Source organism: Ictalurus punctatus, chromosome 11 (assembly GCF_001660625.3).
Source record: "Ictalurus punctatus breed USDA103 chromosome 11, Coco_2.0, whole genome shotgun sequence".
NCBI classification, from domain to species: domain Eukaryota; kingdom Metazoa; phylum Chordata; class Actinopteri; order Siluriformes; family Ictaluridae; genus Ictalurus; species Ictalurus punctatus.
In genome coordinates, this window is record NC_030426.2 from 6,446,373 (window position 1) to 6,470,306 (window position 23,934).

Sequence of the window (23,934 nt, forward strand, 5' to 3'; positions counted from 1 at the left end):
ATGCTCATAAAATAAATCTGCAATGCACATGAAATTTTTACCTCATAGTCAAAGGGGTCAACAAGGAAATACAGTATGTAGTGCTTTATTTATTTTTCTTTTCGGTGTACAATGGTAGGTAACTCTTTGGCAGAATAGGAACTCTTTGGAATATGTGTTCTCAGAGTTAATCCACTAACTTGACTTTTATGGGTATTTACAATGTAAAAATTGAGACACTCACTAGAGGGCGCCATTGATCATTAAAATAATAGACCACTTCCATGTCTCTAGGTCCACCATATGCCGATGGACAATGGGATGTATAAGATGCTGCAAAAAGCGCATGGCCAGATCTCACCGACAGGTGGATGGTCCAAAATTGAATATATGGGCTGCAATAGTGGCACTCACTCTACACATGTTCAGTAGCTTATGCTGACTGTCTGCAAAAGAGAAGCAACTTAATCACAGCTCAGAATATTTTTGTCAGTGGTCAGATTTTATGGTATGAATGTAGTATTTTGAATTATGGGTGCATTTTCTATGCAAATGAAAGCAAAATGTAGTTTTGATCACTGTCAACTAGACATTAGCATGAGTGACATTTGACAGTGCTAAGCTGGATAGCTGGCATACCAGATTTCAAAAATGGTTGACAGTGTGTGGTGTTTTGAAAGAGTAAAGATATACTTTCATAAGGTGTCACACAAGGATGAATCTCAAAGACACTAGTATATCAGCTGTTAAAAATACTGGAACTTTAGAATACCAAAACGTTACCAATCCATTTCTTCCCCTACTATATTTTCATTTAAATTTCGACCATGACGATCTCATAGGCCTGAAAGATTGACATTGTTACACCAACATGAAGTACATGATCTGAAACAGCTAGATAATTATTGAGTTTTGTATTTTCATAATCTTTAAAATAACATGTTGCTTTGCGATATTACATATGCCTTGAAAAGAACAAAGACACATATCTCTCCTCAATACTTTATGCTGTTTACTAAAATATACTCTTTCATGTTTTAACAAATGCTTAAATTAGATATGACCTAACTATTCCGACTGAGCAGTATACTAGAAAACAAGATGCGCTAGCCCACTTTAAGCTATTATTTATCACTTTTTAATTTCTTGAGCTTCCTTTCCTATTCTGATTTTCACCAAAAAAAATGGCACTCTATGAAATGCACAGCAACCACAACTGCCCCGAAGGCTGCTTCTCATACAGACTTAAGGACCTCCATTTTCCTTGGGGAGTATTTTGAGAGATGTTACAATAAAGTTTTAACAAGTAAGCCTTGTACTAATCTGATTACATTTTAAACACCCTTTTTGACACTATAACAAAACCCTCCAAGGCACTTGGGATATTCTTTGTTGAACTGCATGTGAAATAGAGCAGGTATATTTCCTCTTCTGTGATTGCAGTGGATTAAATTAAACATGTTGTATATGTTTGTGTTTTTACCCTGTTCCTCCAAAGAAAAGAAGGAAAACGTGTAAAGAAGGACATATCTGTAATAAAATCTAGCCAAATATTTTGCTAATACAGTGTATATAATAGTCTACACACTCCTGTTAAAATGCCAGTTTTTGTGCTGGAAAAAAGTAAAACAAGACAAATCATGTCAGAACCTTTTCCACCCTCAATGTGAACATATAAAAATTAAGTGAAAAGCAATCCGACACATTTTAGGGAAAATAGGAAAAACAAAAAAGGTAAAATAACCTTATTCCATAAGTGTGCACACCTTTTTATAATTGGGGATGTGGCTGTGTTCACAATGAACCAATCACAATCAATCTCATGTTCAAAAGTAATTATAAAACAGCTGTCATCAATGAAATTTCTCTGATTTATCCTAAATAAAATCCAGCTGTTTCTGTTGGATTTTCTTGACATGTTCTTAGCTTCCTCTGACTGCTGAAGCCATGCTCCGCCAAGCGCTTACAAAGCCTGTACTGGGTTTCACTGTTGAAAGGAACTGATCAGGAGAGGGGTACAAAAAAAAAAAAAAAAATCCCAAACCTACTATGTAACACCATGAAGGCCATCATCAACAAGTGGAGAAAATGGAGCACCAAAGCGACATTACCAAGAATAGGACATCCCTCCAAAATGTACAAAAGGACAAGGCAAACACTTACCAGGGAGGCAGCCAAGAGACCAACGGTAACATTAAAGGAGCTGTAGGAATATCTGACAAAGTACTGATTACTTTCTGCATGTGACAAAAAAAAACAACAACACAGACACAAGAAAGGAACATCTTACCCACAGTGAAGCATGATGGTGGCAGGTTTTTGTCAAGGTGTGGGGAATCATGAATCGCTACAAACCAGTTGAATCTGAAAGTAAGCTGAAGATGAAAAGAAGACTGTCACCTTTCAGCACGACACTGACCCAAAGCATACATTTAAATCAACAAAGGAATGACAACCAAAAGAAGATCAATGTATTTGAATGACCTAGCCAGAGCCCAGACCTGAATCCAACTAAAAATCTGTGGGGTGACATGAAGCGGGCTGTGCACAGGCGATGCCCTCACAATTTGATGTGTCTAGAATGTTTTTGCAAGAAGTTGGAAGAATTGCCAAGTCAAGATGTACCATGCTGCAAAAGAGTGGTGTAATATAATAAATAGGTGCTTCAACTAAGTATTCGTTTAGGGGTGTGCACACTTATGCAACTATGTTATTCTAAGTTTTCTATTTTTTTAATACAAGTTTTTTTAATACAAGTTTCTGCTAGTTTTTCCACTTTATTGGTATACTTTGCAATTGCACATGGTGAGGAAACAATCTGACAACATCTTGGTCATTCTTTTATTTTAAAAAAAAAAAAAAAAAACCCTGTCATTTTAACAGGTGTGTGCACACTGTCCATTATACTATGTAAATCCACCCTTAGTTAACCATTGGAGCAGTCCCACATGGAACTATTTTATTCCCAAGTCTAACCCTTGCTTCAGTGGATAAGGGTTAACCTGGATATTGTAGAAACACTGTCACTCACTGTAATGATGAAGACTATCCTGTGACCATCCCAGCACTCTTATTTAATACTGAATATACTTTCAACACCCTTACTACTGCTTTTCTTTCTAGTATACAGTTGTAGAAGAGTAATGATTCAATGATTTTCCTTGTCACTCTCACCTCTGCTTAGCTCACAAACCAGAATTTTTGCAAAGCTGCATTGTGTTAATGTCTATTGTTAAAAGCTCTACACAAATAAAATGAAATCGGATATCCATATTCTTAACATTGAAAAAATAATCCTTTACTCATTGTCTCACTAGCAGTGATCTGCAATTACATTAGATGAGACGCTAGTCCATTGATTTAATGCAATTAATTTATTTTTTTTTATTGTTCTATCATATTGGCCCAAAAACAAATCAACAATAAAACCATATATACAAATAATAGCTAGGACAGGCAGTGTAAAAGGCACATGCAATTCAAAAGACAACCATACAGATTCCATACAGGAACAGAATACAGTTAATAGAAAGAAACATAAAATCAAATGTACATCCAGTAACAAATATTACAGATTACCGTGGTCCAGGCACATAGTGAAGAGGAATGAAGGAGATATTTTCTAGTGCTTAAGAAATTACCTCACAAAAATATTCATAAGTTACATAGATGATTGTCACCTTTATCAATAGATTCAGATTTATACTTTGGCTACTTTTGGGATTAGTTTTAATGTTATCTTGCATTGCCTTTTGTATGTTATTAAATAGCATATAGTACTTTAGAGAAAGAAATACATTGAGTGGAATATCACACATTTTCATAAACATTTATTTATTTATTTTACCTAAAAGATGGTTTACCTAAAAGAACGGATCAGTATCTGAATCAGTAATATAATCAACATGTTATTGCATTATTGATAGAAATGATCAGGAAAACCTACCAACTAAAATTGTTATATCTACATATTTCCCAACTGATTTTCAGTCAAACAGATAATTCCCCCACTTGTGCTTTATTTGTTTAAAAAAAAAAAAGTTTTACTGAATTTCACAGTTGTTAAAAAAAAGGCTGTTATTTTAACAGGACTTAGAAGAAAAATAATGTCTTTTTTCCCCATAAAAAGGTCTATGCTGAATAAATCTCTGAGTGATATATGGATAAGTCTCGTTTACGACAGACAGCAGCAGCTGCTTGTGAATTCATAGAAAACACATAAATATTTGCACACTTGTTATCCAAAATCTGATCTTTCACGTCACAATTGATACATACAAATTTGTCCTGAAGTCATGTTGTTCCATATCAACAAGCATAAACATTTTGGTCCTTTACAGCACTCAATGGTCGATGGATTATTGTCTCCAGTGCAATATGCCTTTGTATAAATCTGCTGTCACAGACGTAAGAAAAGAGAGAAAATAAAAGTGTTTTCTAAACTGATTTAGAACAAACATTTCCTTTATGTTTGCAACTCCTGGCTGATTGGTCCTGCAGTTCTTGGCTTGGCCATGTGATTATGGTTCATTAATTCAAATGAGAGATGGCGTTTGAGATTCTGCCCTCTAGAGGTAGTCCAGCTCTAGTGCATGACTCAGTGCCTCCAGGTCTGCTCTGCATGTTACCCTCCAGAATGGCATGTTTTTCTGTGAAAAATTAGAGATGTTAATGCTTACACAACAGGACAATCCACTCATCAGTAAACTAATTCTAAAACTCCGTAAATTACTCGATGAAAACTGATTGGCTATAAATAACTTTAGACCTTAATGGAAAGGCCAGATTCATTAATTAGTTTTCTTCCCTATGAAACAGTCAACATTCCTACATCTGCTCCAAAACAGCATAAAATACCCAGAAATTTCAAATATCTTTAGGAATTAGGAATTACAATCAATGATGAAATGGTAATGATATCTTGCCTTCTTTGCCACAGTTTCCTCTTCCACTCCATCTCCGATTACCACGTACACGGCTCGCCTCCCGAACCTCTGAGTCACCCTCTCAAAACAGCTCTCTTTGCCTGAACAAAATAATACACAACACGAGCTCACATTTCCATCTGAGTTCATGTTCATCCAAACATTGTTTCCTGTTAATGTAGCAGAAGGGCAAATACCAGTTTTGGTGGCACTGTAAATGTTCTCGATGGGAAAAGCTCCTCCCAGACCATACAGCAGCACTTTGGAAAGAGCTGGGATCAGCTGAGTGGTGGTGACCATCACATTCACACAGTTTGGTCTGAGAAAGGAAACAGAGGCAACAGTGCTCATTAGTTCAGCAATTATATGTAGTCTCTGAATTAGAAGTGAGCAGAAAGAAATCTAGTGTCAAGTTGTTTTTTTTTTTTAACAGAAGTCATTCAGAGCATTAAACTAAGACTTTAACCCAAAATCAAATTTACATGCTAGCTTACCTTCTTTGGACTGTTCTAGAAATGTTTAAAAGGAGTGCTGCCTTGGTACATTTATTTTCCCTGCTAGTGCTTCTCACCTGGAGTTAATAAGAGCTAGAGCCTTTAGAGCCTGCGTAAGCCACAGATCAGTCAGAACCTCCATTTCTCGCCTCAGCTGAAGCCATTCCTCTCGCTTTGGACTCCCCAGCAAACCTGCCAATTAAAACCCACAACATCCAAATCAAATTCTAAAACTGAGCTGTAATGCTGCTGACAGCTGAAACTGTTATTAGTTCTTTCTTATGTTTTACAGTTTACTCACCTCCTACATTGTTCTTGAAAGTGTTGTAGATCTCTTTTACTCGGCGGTAGCGGAAGGCCAGCTTCCTCATCCAGTCGACGCCACCATGCACCCCTGAACCTAAACACAGAGCACCACCTCCTGCTGGACTCTGGAAGCCATCTGTTCCAAAGTTATATGTGCTGCACACACACACACACACACACACACACACACACACACACACACACACACACACACAGAGAAAAAAATACACATGTGAAAGGTTTGCCAGAACCGGTGCAACTCAAGATTCCTACTTAAAGTTCACTTTGTGGTTTTAGACCAACAGCATGGTTACCCTACTACTTGATTTACTATCGAGGTTAAACAAAATGGTTGGAAACTCGTTCATGTTTCATAGGTAGAAAAAATGTCTAGATGATTCCTACTGGCTTTCACCAGGTTAAGGAAGTTGCTATGGGATCTGGGTTATTCTAAAACAAATGAAAAAAAAAAATAAAAAATGAAACAAACAAAAATAAACAAACATACATAATAGTCAGTGTCTGAATTCACTTCTTAACCCATTGTGTTTACAATCTTCACTTCAAACCTTTCCTATTCTTTTAACTCTAGTTAGAAGAAGAAGAAGAAAAAGAAGCAGAATTAGCTGACGTGATGAAAAATTTACATCTTAGACATCAGCAATGGGAAACAGGGACCAGATCCAAAGTATGTTAAAAAACAATAGGTATAATTCCTAATATGGCAATGGTATGCAGCACGAAAAAAGCGCTGGCCTTTTTATGAGGTATATCATTCATTTTATTGGAGATCTTAATACGCTCCACGGCAGTCTCCCTGTGAGACTATACCAGCATTATGAGGGGAACCACCATACCTCAAGTCCTGTCCGTTGTCATCTGAGGCCACATCATCGATATGAACTTGGTCACATTCCTGTGAAATTAAAGGAAAGTGGATATGTTAGAGTGGTAGATGTGTTTCAGGCGGGCAGGGAGGTACTGTGTATGGGCAGGTTTGCCCTCTACAGAGCCTTGGGGAATGATGGAGTAAGTCAGAAATATATATTTAAAAAAAAAGACAACAGAAAATACGGAAATAAGCTGTTAAGACCCAAGACATTCAGGCGCCTCTAACACCTGAAAAAGTGGGAATCAAATCGGGAAACTTCCTAAACCTGACAGTCTTAATCAACAATGCAGATTAGCCATACTCTGAGTAGAACTGCATTGCCAATAGCAGAAAAGAGACTAGTCTCTGACAAACACACACACACAGACACACACAATCCTTTCATGCTTTGCAGCTGTTCTCATATTTCAGTTGGTCTGAGGGCAGACAATACCTCATAATGCTCTCATATCTCTACAGACCTCCTCAGACACTGCACACACACCACAAAACCTTGATTTACTGAACAGATTTTGTTTTTTCAAAATTAAGTGCAATAGTAATTATAATCCAGAACACTTAAAGTAGAAGTAGGGGTTAATTATTTCAACAGAAAAGACATTTCAAGCCAAGAACAAAAGTGCTAATACATCAATCAGAGCATTTATCCCCCGTGGAAGCTTTCTCTCTTCCCAGCCTGACAGAGGTGAATGGAGATGAGATAAATCATCTAGGTGTGTCTGAACAGTGAAAAATGGCTGTGACTAGAGGTGAGTACTCTTTAAGGGACCAACCCCCCAAAAAGGGCACAGGGGTGTCATTAAAACCTGACGATTAAATAATTGTGCGCTCTCTCTCCCCCACTCCTGCTCGACTATAATCTGTTGCTCCTCCCCAGGACAAATTTTCCTTTCAGGGTTGGCCACACACCCATAATTAACACCTCAAAGTTTGTGCTCCTCCTCCAAAGCAGAATTTAATCCCCTTCTTTGTCTTCTGCCAAAGCAGAGGAATGCTTCAAAATGGATAAGAAAGAAAGAAAAACTAAAGACGTTCTCTCAAGGGTCCTCACAATGCCCTGGCTTTAGGCATGTTATAGTGTTTAAAAGAGGAAAATTATTCACTGCAACCTTCACACCCTGCAAATCCCCAGAGTTTCATTAGTACAGGATGTTTTCTAATTGCACTTTCTACTCTGTCATATAAATCATCATTGAATAATCGACTGGAAAAGTTTGCACACCCTTAGGACAAAATAAAAAAAAGACAAAATCAATTTGTTTAAACCAACGGGATTTTTGGTGTGATTTGGATGTTCCTTCATTATTATAGGTAAGACATGAATAGGGACAAAAAGACTAAAAGTTTCTACATTAAACCTGTGTGTACCCAGTAATATTTTCATGTCTTTCCTTCACTTCTTTTCAGAGAATTCTGTCTTTTGTTTATGATTTTTCTATCCTTCTACACACTTTGCTGAGGTACAACCCCCACCCCCCACGCACTCGGTGTAATAATATACCATACAAAGGCTTGGGGTTTTTCCCTCACCTCCAGGTCATTGAAGAAGAGTCTTGAGTCTGCCAAGTTGAAGATCATCTCCTCCATCCACAGCCCCAGAGACACAGCTTTGGCTGAGTCCTAGAACATGACAATGGGCAACTCACTATAATTATACTACTCAAACTGTCATAAGTAGTTCTTCAGCAGCCTGAAATGACAGTTTGAATTGTGTTCTCTGTTTATACAGAACTATCAGAAGCATGGCAAAACAAGTTTCTTTCTTTCTGCCCCAATCTGGCTGCATTCACATCAATCACTCAGTAATGCCATGTTTTAGTCAGTATGGCCTCTCACACACACACACACACACACACACACACACACACACACACACAACGTACAGCTGCTAACGTTAACTTCACAGTTTAGATCAGGGTGCATGCTGACACTAGCTGAGTAATTATGTAGCTTGGTGCCAGGCCAGGGCAGGTAGTTAACTGGTGCTTTATATTTGGCAGTTAATCAAGCCGCAGGTGTCAGCCAGAGGTAAGTGTCAGATTAAACTCAAAAGAAGAAAGACAGGATCCATCCCTTCCTCCACACCCACACAAAGTTCAAGCAAGGGGGTGTGGGTGACAGGGGCTCAGGTTGGGGGTATGGAGAAGGCAGTGCTTCCTTTAATTAGAATAATTACCTACTTTTAACACCAAATGACTATCATAGGGTGCTACTGAGTGTTTTTAAAAAAATAAAAGATACCATAATTACAGAAGAGATTGTAATTTAAAAAAATAGAAGCTGAAAGATACTGTTTTTCAGTTTTTGCAGGAGTCGGTTAGCAAGGAAAGAAAAAAAAAAGCTTGGCCTCTACAAAGATTTGCACGTTAAAAGACCATATATGGTGCTTGATGATGAATGAGATGCCAAAATGGCTCTAATGAGAAAGTTAAAATCCTGCCGTGCTCTACAGTTCACCTCAGCCTCAAAAACGCATCAAAATGAGGTTCTTTCAACACGTAGAATGGCTTTCTGCCCTGTAGTTCTGGCCTCACCCCAGGACAAACGCAGGCCAAACACTTGTTTACTGTGACAGCTTTTCTAACTTTGAATTTTCAGAGAAGTTCTTTACTTCTCAAACTATGAATAATGTACATATTAAACAGGACATCCAGTTCCTTTCAGAGGCATAATTTGAGCTTAAACAATCATAGCGCTCTGTCTGGCAGTACGCATTTTCTCACTAGACATATCAAACCGGTTCCTCTACAATTCAGACCTTTTTTTTCCCCCACAATTTATACCTCTACCATATCTTTGTGGACATACAGTACATGTTGGAAAGACTAACTGTGGACCATAATTCCTTTCTTTATAAACATCAGCTCCTTTACTCATGGAAACTCAAGATTTCCCTAACTCCCTTAATGTTACATATTGACAAAATGACTAAATAAATGGTAAAAATCAGCTGATTTTTATACAGGGTGATGATTGGTCAGTTAACCTGCATCAGATTAATGCAACAGTTTTAAAAGTATTACACATACATGGTTATTGTGCATTGAATGAACTTGTAGTACAATGCGTCCTCTTGTGAAGCACAACAAAACAACTCATTACTGTCAAAAGAGCTGAGGGAGGGACATTCCATTAGACACAGCTAAAGTAATAGAACAGGTTTGTACCTTGCCGAAGCGTGTGGAAAAAGAGCCGGTGAGAAGTGAGTGGAAAATGATGATGGTTTCATCCAGGTCCCAAATAAACACTCTCTGCGGGCACACACACAACATAAGTAAAATGCAAATGCCATCTGTGGGCTGACTATGTGATTATGGCAAAACAAAAGCTTTCATTTTGTTTTATTGACATGAAAAATATTAGTCAATTCTTCATTTCACTACTGAGCACTACACAGTGAATATGTTACTCTGGTTTATATGATGAAAACCATTTGTGGCTTGTTTATTAGTCAGATATATCATGATCGGTTGACTAGTGTGAGAGAGGCCATAGAGCAGATTGTGTACCTCGATTTCTGAGTCCAGTGGGGGTACAGGGTCATTGGCCCTCTTCCTTCCCCGCAGCTTTCCATCTGAGCCGCGTCTGGCTGGACCTCCTTCCTGCTCCTTTCCTGGAGTTGGGGGGCTAGCGGGGGCGTGATACTCCCCTGTCACACACACACACACACACATTTTACTACCAAGAGTATCTAATTCTGAAATAATGCAATATAGTGATAATGCAGTATAATTAAATTTAATTTCCTTGATATCTTTACCTGGGTGGGACTCTGGGCTGTGACTGGTTGTTATAGTAGAATGTTCTGGATGCTGATAGGGGATTGCCGTGCCGATGGCTGATGGGCTGATATTACTGCTTGTGAGGTAGGGGTTGTTGTAGTGTGTATTATAGTATGGTGAGTATTGGCTTTGGCCATAACTGGAATATGCTGTGAAATCCTAATGAGAGAACACAAAAATGCAAATATTACAGTTAAATGCAGTTATTATAGTATTAAAATCATAGGTGTTTTATTTTTATAATTCTTAATTACAGGAAATTCTGTTTATTGTTAATATGGTTTATGGGTTACAGTTTCACAGTACTAGCATAAATATACAAATTACAGTCTACCATCTTTGAACCAAAATGTCCCAAAATTAATTTGTTTCCTTACTCGAGCCACTCACCTGCTGTGTGGGACTAAATGGTGTTGAGCCTGTGATGGCATTTGTTCCTTGGAAAATTCCAGATGAAATACTGCCACCTGGAAAAAGAGTGCATAGCCATTAAGACGCCATTCAAAACTGACTGTGGTATGAAATTCATATGAAATTCATTCCATTTTTCCCCTCTGGCTCCTATCTCCAAGACAAACAAAGTGATGCACCAGAAATGTTACAGACAGCGACACAAGAATGGCTGCACGGGGATTACTAAAACAAAGGCATTTTATAAAGCGCATGCTTCCTAGAGAAACCTTGATTCATTTAAGACTAAAAGAATCAAAAAAAGGTGAGAAAAAGTAGAGTTGACTGAAAGAGTATCCATCACTGCTAGACATCATCAGTAAAGAGTGAACGCTGATACACTCTGACCCCCCCCCCCCCCCCCCCCCCCCCACTAATTCTCCTTTTTCAGATTCTCTTTAGATGGATGGCTATGCCAAAGCTTGGAGAAATCTCATAGGAAGCAAACAAAAGGCTTCAAATGGGGAAAGGTGGGGGACTGTGAGCCATGCTTCTGATTTTCTTGCAGTGAAACGCAGGGACCTTTGACATGCACAGATGGGTTATTTATTTTAAGCTATATCAGGTCTCCTGTTAAAATTGTCCTATAAGTCACAGTACCATGACCAGATCTATTAGAAACATATCTATTACATGAGACACTAGTGTGCTATAGTCAATGGGACCCTCTAAAAACCATAAACCCCATTCAACAGAACAATATCAATTAAATGGTGCTTATTCCGTAATCACCTTTCAAACTGAGACCTGTACATGCTACTGCAAATAAACTTGTCCTCTCTTTCACCTTGGCTGTCTCATCTTCACTTTAAGTAGCTCTTAAAGAATGAAAACATCCTAATACCACTTCAACTCTCACCTTAGTAGAGAGAGGTCAATTTCAGGGTGTAATGGCAGCCATAAAATTTGCTGGGTTGAAACAGGCAATGGGTGCCCCTGGACTGAAAGGACAAAGGATATGGGGGTGTTGGGGTGGTGCTTGTGGCCTGTGCCACTCAAGTCCAAGCAAACACTCCACCAACAGGCTATGTGTTGTGATGGGGAGCAGCAGAAGGGCTTGACCCCCAAGAGAGGAGAGAGACGGCTGACGCCAGGGCCCCAGACCGCAGCTAATGGAGAACAGGTGTGGTGCGGGGCAGAGAGTGAGTGAGAGACAGAGAGAGAGAGAAACAGAGAAAGGAGAGAAAGAAAGAGAGAGAGAGACAGACAGACAGAAAGAGAGGCCAGGATGGGCTATAGCCAGCACCTGGAAAAGTGTGTGTGGGGGTGGGCTCCAAACTCACAAACCACCAATCAAACAGCTTTTATCAGCCAAGAAATACAGTGTAGGCGAAAGCATGTGTGTGTATGTGTGTGTGTGTGTGTGTGTGTGTGTGTGTGTGTGTGTGTGTGTGGGCAGAGTAGCTGGAGGTCTTGTTAATTATCCCGGAGCAACATGCAGAGGTCAAACGCACTCATACACACATAGTAGAGAAATGAGCATTGACTGGCCAGCTGACCATGTGTGGAGTAACTGTAAAGAGCTTGGCTAGGAGGTGTTCCGCTGAAGTTGGACGTGTAGCCAAGCAGACTACTCTGTCCTGGTGAATGACTCAAGCCGTCTTCGGTTTTAATATCTGGACAAAGACAAAGAGAGGAAAGCACAAAGGATACAAATACAAAGGAGAGGCATGTACCTCATGAAATTTCCAGTATTTCACATAATTTACTAAACAGCACATTTGAGCTTCTAGTAGTAGGTAGTAATATGCATTTATATTAAAATATCTCCATTCATTTTAAGGGCTTATTCAAGTGTACATAGCGGTGGTAACCTTACAGCAGAAGTAGGGCTCAGTTCAAACTTAGTATGTATTGCACATTATTTGTGAAAGCATTAGTTCAGTAGAAAAATAGAGCACTCACTGTAGGATGGCACACTGTAGCCCTGGGTGTGATGTGTGTAGGGTGTGTATGGACCTGAAGGCTGGATGGCAGGGCTGTACTGTGTCTGTCCATAAGCAGCCATCACTTATCCTTGGGACAGCTGCACTAGAAAAAAGATAACAATCTTAACATACTTCGCAAATTCATATTAATTCCATTTATTTTTGACAAAATCTCAAAAGTGCAGCTGGAATATCAAATACTTACATGCCGTAATAAGTGAAAGCTGATATATCAAGCCCCTGCCAACAAAATTTATCAAACAAAATATAAATAATACATTTCAAGAACATTTGCAGACAATAAAGAGCAGATTTATGGGAAAATATGGGAGATACTTGTACAGCAGTAAATCTAACCTGTCAGTAAGGGCAGGTAGTCGTTTTTCTCTTTTTCCCCTTCTTCTCTCAGCTCCTTGCCATCTGCAACAATACAGGCCGATAGGCTCAACGAAAAGCAACATCCAATGCAAAGTGACAATAAGCTGTGGCACACTCAATTCTCAAAACCTGTGCATACTAATTGAAAGGTCTGTGACCTTATTTGCCTTTTACAGAGAATTAAACTTGGCAATATGCTAACAGACGGTGTTGTTCAAGGCACCTGAGTTTTACATGATTATTATTCTGTCACACAGACAACACTGAGATGGTTGTTTGCATGAACCTGCCTGGTAAGATTATGTTACTGAGAAGAGAACAATGCGTCAACTAGCTTTCCTAACACGGAATAATTTGGCAGGAAACCGCAGGCATCGCAATATGTCAGCAGCTTGATGAGTAATGACAGAATAACTACAAGTCAATGCATTGCAGTTCTCGTACCCCATGTTTGTGTGCAACTAGAAGTGGGAGGTTTGGATGGTCTGTAACATGGAACAAGGTCAGAGGAATATATTATAGTAGGATGGTGGGATTGAGGGTTATGATGGATGTGGCTGACTGCCTTCGAAGTGCTAACATCACTTCACTTACACAAACCACTGGTAACACTTTGAAACGTCAACTATCAGACTTGCCTTTCACCTGTCTCTGGCTTACATTATAAAATGCAACTAAGGCTTTATTGCATAGCCAAAAGGTGCGAGTCCAATCTGAACAGAACATTCAGAACACCATTTTTTGTCTGAAGTTTGCTTTGAACAAGCACAAGGCTCTCAGAGCTAATCAATCTGACTTGGTCAGGCCATTGTGGCCTCTGATCTGACAGAAGACTCTCCGAGACCAAGACACTGACTCAGAGACATGAGCAATGTTTACAACAGCAGGGGCAGAGCATTAGAGCAAGCAACTACTTTCCAAATCCAAACGGGGGTGTAGATTAATTGTTATTCTTTTGTTTCTGTTCTTGGATCTACCCTTTACCTGATTTAGGACCATCTCTCTCTCTTTCAATCTGAACATTAAAACGGTGATTTACTCTCATTGGCTAGTGAGATTTGCATCGACAACTCCCTGACCAGGAAGTAGAGACTTCAGTGGCGTGAATTTTGGAATGCATTCTGGATACGGTTCTCTGTATAGTTATAGTTTTTGTGCTTTGAAGTGGAAATTACTTACTTATTTAGTCTGTATATTAGTTCATAATTAATATTTGAGGTTTGGGTAATCTCATATGACTATCCGATATTTTTTTTGATACGAGCTCTCAGGAGTGGCACACAGCATCATCATTATCACCGTCATCCTCCTCCTCCTCCTCAGCTGGACACTCAAGCTGTCAATCCAAATCTCACTAGCCAATGAGAGTAAATCGCTGATAAGCCCGCCCACACATGAGATTTGTGCCAGAATGGCAAACATAAACTTGTGCAGCGTAAACGAAAACACGGGAGGTGCATTCATAAACCAGGATAAGGGAAAAGGAAGCTTAGAAAACCGTTAAAAGCGTAAAAGCGACAACTCTGGCAACACTTTCGTAAAGCATGATTAGCAAAAATGAAGCTTAGAAAACTGTTAACAAAGAATGCTGTTTATTTGAAGTCCATGTTAAATTTTTGCCACCGAGTTCACTGTTTTCAGTTTCAGAGTGTTTTTCTTCTCTCTCATTGTATATTTTTGTTCGGTTCTTGAAAAGTTACATTCAATACTTTTGCTACAAATTTAATTTCATACTCTGCTACTGGGAATGGACATGTACAACACACAAGAATGAGCATAGGTATAATCATCTGCATCATTAAGTGGGCTACATTGCATCCGATTCATTTCATGTACTCAGCTTGTTTTGAGGGAAATCATGCAAATTAGGAATATAATAGGCTATACTTCAGCAAGACTGCACACAAAGGCCTTGCCACCACGTTTTAATGTCACGCATGTGTGCCTCATTAATTTGATCTGTTTTTTTCTTACTAAATCACAGCATTACAACTGTAGTGTAACACGACAGTAATGGCTAAACAGTAATGTGACTGCTTCAGTGAGCATGAGCAAAGCACAGCTAAACATGATATACACATTAATGTTCAACACAGTAACAGAGCGAGCTGGGTTTGCGTAATGTGATCTCTGAAGAAAAGGTTACACGTACAGTTCTTCACAGGAGCTGACAAAATAATACAGAATGTGTACTAGTGCTCAGCTTATACACAAAAATATACTGCTAATCTAAAATATACTGCTCAATCTAATTTTAATAACATACTTAAATACAGTATGTAAGCATTATTTACAGCAAAGTTCTTTGGGATACTTAAAAAAAATAATAAAATCCCGAACAGACATTTCACACACATTACACCATACGCTCGCAAACTGCTTCAAATTCCTGGTTATCAACACAGACTCATCTTCTCCAGGCACAAGGATGCAGGGTGTTCAAACTCTGACCCTTTTAGAAAAACACAACACCTGCTGACTCACCACAGAGAAAGTCAGAGAGGTGGGAAGGGCCTCTAGAGGCAGTCCAAAACAGTAAATAAAGAGAAGAAGTGTCAGCATATATGGAAAAATGGTGTCAGGGACATCCAGTGGAATCCTGACTTCCTCACAAAGTTCTTGCACTGCACAGCGTGTTTCCTGGTACACGCCTATCCCGGAGAGACGGGGCATGAGAAAGATCAGGCCAGCCGCTCTGCACGGGGGTAAGCTGAGCTAAAACAAACCCTGCATGGGGCAAGGCCAGTGCAAAGCGCTTCACCTGGCTTCAGCCCTGTTCTGCCGGAGCAGCCTTTTTTCACGGGTATCACCTTCCATACACAGTCTTACTCTGTACATCACTGTGACTTGCCACATTCTTATCTCTGGTTTATCAGGAACTAAAAGAAAATCATAAAATATTAATTTAAAATATGTTCGCTGTTAATTGTATGTGATCTCTGTTCAACCATGACTTTATTTATTATTAGTAAAATATGTATGTCGATACTTCATTTAAATTAAGAAGTCACTATGGCGGTTCCTCTCAAAGAGTGGTGTGCCAAGGTTAAAAGGGCATGCTGGGTAAGTATGAGGTGAATCAGAAGCCATGACTTTACCATATGGCGCACTACAGACCTCTCCTTATGTGCTTATCTAGGACCATCTCTCTGTATCTGAACCTCAATCTGAAGTTTTTTTTTTCTCTTTTTAAATGGCACATATGGCACTGTGGTGCTGTGACTATATGAGGTCTGTCCCATTTTTTAACGGGTTATACAGAGGGACACGGTGACCCCTGTCACACAATGCCAAAGTGCTGTGGCCCTCACACACACGAGAGTCAGATCAGACATCTGGTATTAATGCAAAGAATTAGGTTCATACATGATAATGCATGTTTTCATTGAACCCGTATGTGCTGAGGGTCATTTATGTATTGAAGGTTGTCAAAAAGTAAAAAAAAAAAAAAAAAAAAAAAAGGAAAAAAAAACAGAAAAACGAAAATGAGGTCATAATAATAAATATCATAAATTAAATCTCTCTGTTTACTCGTCCTTATGTAAGATTATTCTTTACTATTTCCCACATTCTTTAGTCTTTACTATTTTTCGGCATTCAGATTCATATCTGAACATGTTCGGAGCACAACACATGCACATGTATATTAAATCAATTATAATCAACACATGTAATATTATATTAAAATTCAAACTGACACCCATGACCTCAGTGTGCATATGCTTCTCTTTCTTCCTGCACAGTATCCTTTTTTTTGTATTTCATAGTGCTTCCTTTCATTCCATGTCACATCATTTCATTAAGTGTGTGTGTGTGGCGGGGGTGGAAGGGGGGGCAACCAAAACAAAGTAGTTCCGTCATTCTCACCAATTCCTCATCTTTATTTTGTTTAATAGAAGGAAGTTGTGATCATTTTGGCAAAGCTGTGAAGCTGTATATTATATTCTTTACTACAATTATATGATACATTTAGGTTTGGCTCTTGTTAGTAATTGTCATTTTGCATACCTGTTTGGATTACTTCTTTATTACTACAAATATTAAATATTAAAAGTATGATTTCTATTACTACCATCACTGTACTGTAACTAGTATATTTCAGTCACTGTATCATACTATTATGTGTCATGCATTATACACACTCACACATACACACACACGGCTTGTCTGTGGCTGCATGGCTGCACAGAGCCTCTGGGCTTTTGCTCGTCTGCAGCCTTTGAACCCCGACTCTCATAAATAAAGACTCCAGGCCGCACACGTCCGCTCTTTAGGCAGCTAATGGGAGCAGATGTGGGGGGTGATAACGGCCCGGTAATGGCCTCCTGAGATGACTTATACACCACGCTTACCTCATTGCTGGGGGATTTCATTAACACTAGAGCACAGCAGAGCATGGGAACCCTGACAACTCACTCTCTCTTTCTCGGACAATGAAGACAGAAATGCATTATTACTACTCAATGACTCCTTTAGACCAACAATGCTGTGTTTAATTCCAGATTTATACTAAGAGACAGGGGTTATGGATATTTCAGCTCTCTCACCTAAAGCCATTTTACTTTAATGAATTATTTACACTGACCTTTTAGTATTCCGTCCCAGAACCAACTAAAAGCAACAGGAATTAGCTGAAACATCAAAAAATGAAGAAAAAAAAAAAACATTACATACCTCATGTGAGACTCACAACAAGCTATCACCTTTCTCTCTCTGCACAGCCTTTTAAATTTATTGGCTACAGTTATTAAAAACGCACAACTCAAAGGCTTCCACCTCCCTGGCCACTGGGATGTGTGTGCATGTGTGTGTGTGTGTGTGTGTGTGTGTGTGTGTGTGTGTGCATGCGTAACACTAGCTGCCTGTCATGGTGGGCTCCCTTTTCCACATGACAGCTTCCGAAAGTAGAAAGGCTGCTTTCATGCCAGCTTTGGTGGACAGGAGCCCTCTCTACTCCCATCATCTCGATGCAATACTCCCACCCCATCCTCCCCCCATCCCCTGTCTGTAATCGACCCCTTTGCATTCAGTCCTCTCACTGTCTCATCAGCCTGTAGCCGTCCACCCGTGCCCCTCGCCCCCACACCCAGGGTCAGCAGAATGCTTCGGTCCAGCAGAGCACTCTCCCCTTGAGCAGTGCCCCGAGACGTAGGGCAGAAGATGGGGACAGCTGGCAGACCTCCCAGAAGCCATCTTATGTTGAGCCGGGGTGTGTGGGGGGACCTGCTCGGTCAGCCGGTGGTCTCATTCCCAGGTAACACATCTGGTGCATTTTGACTGGGAGAACGGTAGCAATACTGTCAATTAGATGTAGATGAGTGTCCGACCATTCGTACGGAGATCCTCTTTTCAAGCTGTTAATTTTGAGCCTGCCTCCCAATCGGTTGCAGTTCCATTGTCACACTGATATACAGCTGTGTGAATCAAATGGCTTTGCGTATCGTCTTTTTTTGAAAGGTTACCACTGTCTAGGCAGGATTTGGGTGGACAGTTCTTCATTTCAACAATCCCTTCAGGATTTTGTGATTTTGCGAACGTAGAAATGACCGCAAAATCAAGCAAAATCCCACAATATTCGGAGGAGCTTGAAATTTTTCAAAATTAACGCAGATTTTAAACAGATTTGCGCCAAGACGTGTCATGTGACATCATCACAACGCGTATTCAGCCAAAGCCCTCTTCGATTTACATGCATCGAATAGGAGTAACCAGCAAACATCACTGTGGAAGAACAATTTTGTGCAATTGCAATTTTGCCAGTAGTTTTCCGCAAAAAAGCACAAAAAACTCAAATTTTGAAAAAAGATGCAGAAAAATCCATCATATTTGGCTGCAACAATCACAAAAAATAAAAACCTCTGCAAAATCCTGTACAGGCTGATTTCAAACTCAGACTTCAATCCACACTTGCTGTTTAGATAAAGAGCAGCAGCTATATAAGAGCCTTGTCCAAATACACAAACTAGCAAATGTACAGGCCCTTTTGGTACAACATAAATGCTGAAGGCAAGAACAAAACCCCAGCAGTTTCCTCCATTAGCAGACTTTTCTGATACACTTGCTCTTGCTCTAGGCTTTCTAATCTGCCCGGGACAGTGACTGAGTGATATATTACTTTATCAGACAAGGACTGTTGAAAAATGGCTTGCTTATTTTGGCCTGAGGGACATACCCGTGTGTACACTTGCTGAGGAGCCAGCGAAATGGAAAAAAAAGAAGCTTACACAGGCAAACTAATTTGTTTAGATTGAATAAAAGCCAAGGTTTTTTTTTTTTTCAGTCATTGCCTTTGCAAGCATTTTTAAAACAGGTCAAAACACAGACAGAGCAAGAGATCAAAAACATTTGTTATCAGTTCTGATCATTAACAGTTACGTACAGATAAAGTGTGTTTTTTTCTCGTTCTTTTAGTGTTTGCAAAAAATAAAGGTGGAATAAAAGAATGATCATATTAGGCTCTGAATATGATGCTCGTGTGGTTGCCAAAAGAAAAGGAAAAAAAAAGTACCAGAAAAACAGAATAGATCTCCACTGTAATACATAACTTAAAGACTTTTACAGCTGCCGTATGCTGGAAGACCAGGATAGGTCAAATCAGGATTATACATAGAATGGAGTGAGAGAAAGAGAGAGTGTGTGTGTGTCTGTGTGTGTCTGTGTGTGTGTTTAAACGCTCCCCCCAAGGCAGCTCCTGAAGGAATATAATAGCTGAGGACCATTTCTGTGGATTCTAAGCCTGTTCACACACACACACACACACACACAGAGATTGTCTAATTTACATCATTAACAATTGTTTTATACAAACCTCCTCTTTGTTCTTTACAGGCAAATGACAATGATTCCTTTTTTGTGTTGCTATTGTCAGGTGAAAACAATGAAATGGCTATTTAAAACAACAACAACAACAATGGACAAAGCCTATAGGAAAATAATTATTAATATCCCCCAAACGGCAAAGATACAAACTCATATTGTTGATTTAAAATAGGAAGTATAATTTCACTCAGACAGTTATAGCTTTAGGGGCAAACACCGACATCAAGCGATGTTTTTGACCAAAGGGCGAGGTTTAAACAGAGTTCACTTCTCTGTGGTTGGGCCTCTTTCTATACCTTTGTAGGAACAACAGACAACACTAAGACAATATTCTTTAGGCGAAACCAATTTGGGTTAATAATTTATAATGAGAGACCTTGAAATTGTCAATTTCTATCTCACAATTCTATAATTTTCATATATCGAGCTGAAAGCTCTTGATTCTCAGTACGAGCAAAGCAAATGCTTTGCCTTTTTTTTTTTTTTACCGTTAAACAATGTTTTTGATGTATTCACATAAAGCAAGTAACCAATGTATTAATACTAATATTTATACTATAAATATAGATATAACTTTATAATTCCAATTGAAACAGTTCTTTCTAAACTTAACAAACTGGAAAAAAAAAACTATTTACGTTGGAAATACTCTGAGATTCAAAGTAAAAAGAAATTCAGGCTATGTATATGTAGAAAACTCTAGATCTTTTGTATTCCCTATATTATTCTCCACAGCTTTATTTTCACACTTTAATGACTAAATTAAATTTTTAAAAAATCCACTGAATTTAGAACTGTGCACAGAAAGTAACAGTCACATGTCTCTGATGATGTGGCACAGCGCTAACTCAAAACAACGGCTTTCACGACGTATCAGATTCTCACTCCGTCAATTCTCACTAGACTTCCAGAACAACTCGTTGGGCAGGAGCTAAATATTTTGCTCATTACTGCTGAGGATGTCTCCCATCTGGAGCCTAGACGCTGAGGATCAGTTGACTATTCAAAGCAAAGCTGCAGTTCAAGGCCTTCAAGCCTCACCTCGAAACTGAGGGGTTAACGATAGCCGATCCAATAATGAAACGAAAGCTGATAAAGTCAGGAAGAGCCGGGCTTCCTATGAAAATATTTATCATTCCAGCAACCTTTGGCTACAGAGGACTTTAAGAATTAATTTGTGTTTTCATAAGAGGGGGTGCTGAGGCCACGCAGGATGAAGCATTCTCCACACTCGCTGATCCCAGATCCACAACTTCTGTAGCTTATTCACAGTTTATAAGGGTCAGTAATAAGAACCATGAACGAAAGAAGGAGCTTGAAACAAATAGAAAGAAGAACAAAATGGAGATGATAGTTACGGGACAAAGAAACACCGCAGCACACTTTTCTGCTAAGAGAGAAGTTATTTGTGGGAATTTTTGATCAAAAGTAAATTGTGGACAGAAGGCACTTTCAGTTGATATACTTCAACTAAAAACAATTACAATAAATTTTATTTAAAAAACAAACAAATGCTAATTAAATGTGCCCTTTCCTATGTTGGCACATTAGCCTTTACAATGTTTTGGGGGTCTAGAAATTATTATTATTATTATTATTATTATTATTATGCAATATAATTATGCAATATAATTATAACTGCCATTTATTCAGTGCAGTTATTTGTTACTTGTTCACTGTCAGTACATAATAATTCTGATTATTATCTCATACTCACATCTTCACCTTTCCTAAAATATACACTTTTAAGGCACTAATTAAACATGAATGTCATCCAACATGGAATTTTGGTGCGTGACGAGCATATAAAACTGGCGTAGTGAAAGCAGACGTCTAATCAGGAAAGAAAGGAAACCCAGAAGAGACCTTAGTCTCTGCTTTATATCCGCACAGAATGGAAAAAAAAGAGAGAGTTGGCGTTTGTTTTATTGTTTCTGAAGCTTTCCATCCAGTTCAGGCTACTTAAACGTGGTGTTCTGGATGTGGAACGGAACGAGTGCGTGCGCACGTTTGTGTGTGTGGGTTGAGAGGGGGATGTAATTGTGCAAAAGTGATTTGGGTGCTAGCCACAGGAAGGTGAAATGTATTTAAATGGGGGTTGTGAGAAGACCTTGAAAAGTATGAATGGTCTTCTTTGAAAAATGTTTAGGAAGGCACCCTAAAATGACGTTATTAGCTCGCTGGCTTCAAGCAATTCTTCAGTGATTTCGGTGTAATCTTCAGACTGAAATTACTCTTAAGCAAATCTACTTCTAACCACGTAAACACTGAACACTGTGAAAGAAAACAAACAACAGCTAAAAGATAAGCTATATACATTCATATACATTGCTTACTGGTAATAAAGAGAATTAAAAAATATCCTGTCCAGTTTTTGCTCAGGTACGCATGGGGGAATGCTTATGCATCAGGACTACAAATTCACTCAGATTGGAAAATTAAATTTAGCTGTTTTCCTGTAAATAATAAATACCTGTCTAATTATCATTTAATTATAAAAGGTTGAAAATTCACAGCGTCATTTATTTTCCAGTATGTCCTCAGCATATTAAAAACAAAAACAACAACAAAACAGCTGTGTGAGTTTCCTGATTAGAGAATTGTATTCTCAGATTCAGATGTTTTTATTCCTTTAAGCTCAGGACATTAAATTAAATTAATACCTTTAAAGCAACCTAGGCGCATAAAAAACTAGCACCTCCAATCAGATCATTTCCAAAAATGAATTCACAAATAATATTTTAGGGTTAGGTGCATGCCAGCTTATTTTATTCACTTGTTTTGTAATTAATTCATAGACAATATGATGATGATGATGATGATGATGACGGAATTTGTCAAACATAGGACTTAAAATTTAATTCAAACAAAACTATTTTAGATTACGGGTGAATCAAGCTGTGAAATGAAGTTGACTCAAATTTTTAAGTTGGATGATTTTAAAACTGAACTTTTGTGTAACACTGAGTGAGATATAACTGAACTGATGAAACCTAAACAGCTTGGCATTACAGGAGAGTGAGATATACCATTAAAAATCTACAAGGTATTTCGATTATGAATTCACTAAAGCCTTTGATAGGCTATCGTGTATGTGTAAAAGCAGGTTTAAAAAATGATGATGATTATTATTATTATTCAAAAAAAAACAACAACAACAACTCACCCTATCTGTGGCAACTCAGGTGAAGGAATCAGTCTTCAGAGTAGCGTCTCCATTCCAGCTGGAAATAGTACTTTGTGAAATAAATGGTCCTCGCGCGTGACAGGACCGCTGACAGTGTGTAGTGAGCCGGATGGTAAACTAAGGCTCAGGTCCAAACATTATCTACCCCTCAAAAACTAAAAGTAAACGGCGTTATCGCCGACTGAACGCTGTGTCAACAACAGACGAGGCTTGGAGTGTGTTGTCGGAGTGATTAGAGAGCGAGTGAGTGAGCTTTGTTCCTCCTCCGCGCTGAAACAACAGCCGTGTGTGCGCCACAGACAGAAGAGCTGAGAAGAAATATGCTAAATAAACGAGCGACCTGTGGTCCCTCCTTCTCCTCCTCCTCCTCAGCGGGTCCCCTGTATGCGGCCCTGAGTCCCCACTGTGCGTGTGTGTGTGTGTGTGTGTGTACCTGGGTGGATGTGGGTGGGTATTACTGATGTGTCGCTCGCGAATGTTTGAGCCGACTCTTTTAGGGGTTTGAGAGCCGACTCACACAAGCTGCTTATTAATTATTTAAATCGATTCCATAAAATACAATGGAAGCTAATATTATTTTGTTTTTCAGAAGGCCAGGTAAAATTTCAAGAAAGAATTTCAGCCCTAGTTAAAGAAGCACAATCACCGCTCATAATATTGCGAACTTTGTTTTATTGAAACTTTTACTGCATGGTGTTGTTATATGGCAGCAATTAATTTATCTCCAATTTTTGATAGGCAATAATACAGTTTCTATTTTCTTATGTAACTGGGAAAAGAGGGGCTTTAATAAA

The 23,934-nt window shown here is 38.9% G+C and overlaps 1 protein-coding gene across 2 annotated transcripts; it reads right to left on the reverse strand.

Moving 5' to 3' along the window:
- Positions 1-3,334: 3,334 nt before the first annotated feature.
- Positions 3,335-23,557, reverse strand: eya2 (EYA transcriptional coactivator and phosphatase 2). Of its 2 annotated transcripts, none has more exons than XM_017480385.3 (16): positions 23,120-23,557; positions 13,114-13,176; positions 12,962-12,996; positions 12,734-12,854; positions 12,328-12,444; positions 10,769-10,845; positions 10,357-10,537; positions 10,106-10,245; positions 9,764-9,847; positions 8,127-8,216; positions 6,562-6,620; positions 5,700-5,860; positions 5,476-5,590; positions 5,102-5,223; positions 4,905-5,005; positions 3,335-4,628 (listed from the first exon to the last, which is right to left on the reverse strand). In XM_017480385.3, exons 4-16 carry the CDS (start codon positions 12,834-12,836, stop codon positions 4,548-4,550), a joined length of 1,431 nt encoding a protein of 476 aa, XP_017335874.1. In that variant the 5' UTR covers positions 12,837-12,854; positions 12,962-12,996; positions 13,114-13,176; positions 23,120-23,557; the 3' UTR covers positions 3,335-4,547. The 2 variants fall into 2 exon arrangements, with proteins under 2 accessions (XP_017335874.1, XP_017335873.1); XM_017480384.3 differs by having other exon boundaries at positions 12,734-12,859; positions 23,120-23,556.
- Between the last annotated feature and the right edge of the window lie 377 nt (positions 23,558-23,934).

Coding starts and splice junctions, on each gene's coding strand:
- eya2 (XM_017480385.3), bottom strand. CDS start 12,836: ATGGCTGCTTATGGACAGACACAGTACAGCCCTGCCATCCAGCCTTCA. Junction 6,621..8,126: donor TCTTCTTCAATGACCTGGAG/GTGAGGGAAAAA, acceptor TTAATTTCACAG/GAATGTGACCAAGTTCATAT. Junction 5,861..6,561: donor GACAACGGACAGGACTTGAG/GTATGGTGGTTC, acceptor GTGTGTGTGCAG/CACATATAACTTTGGAACAG.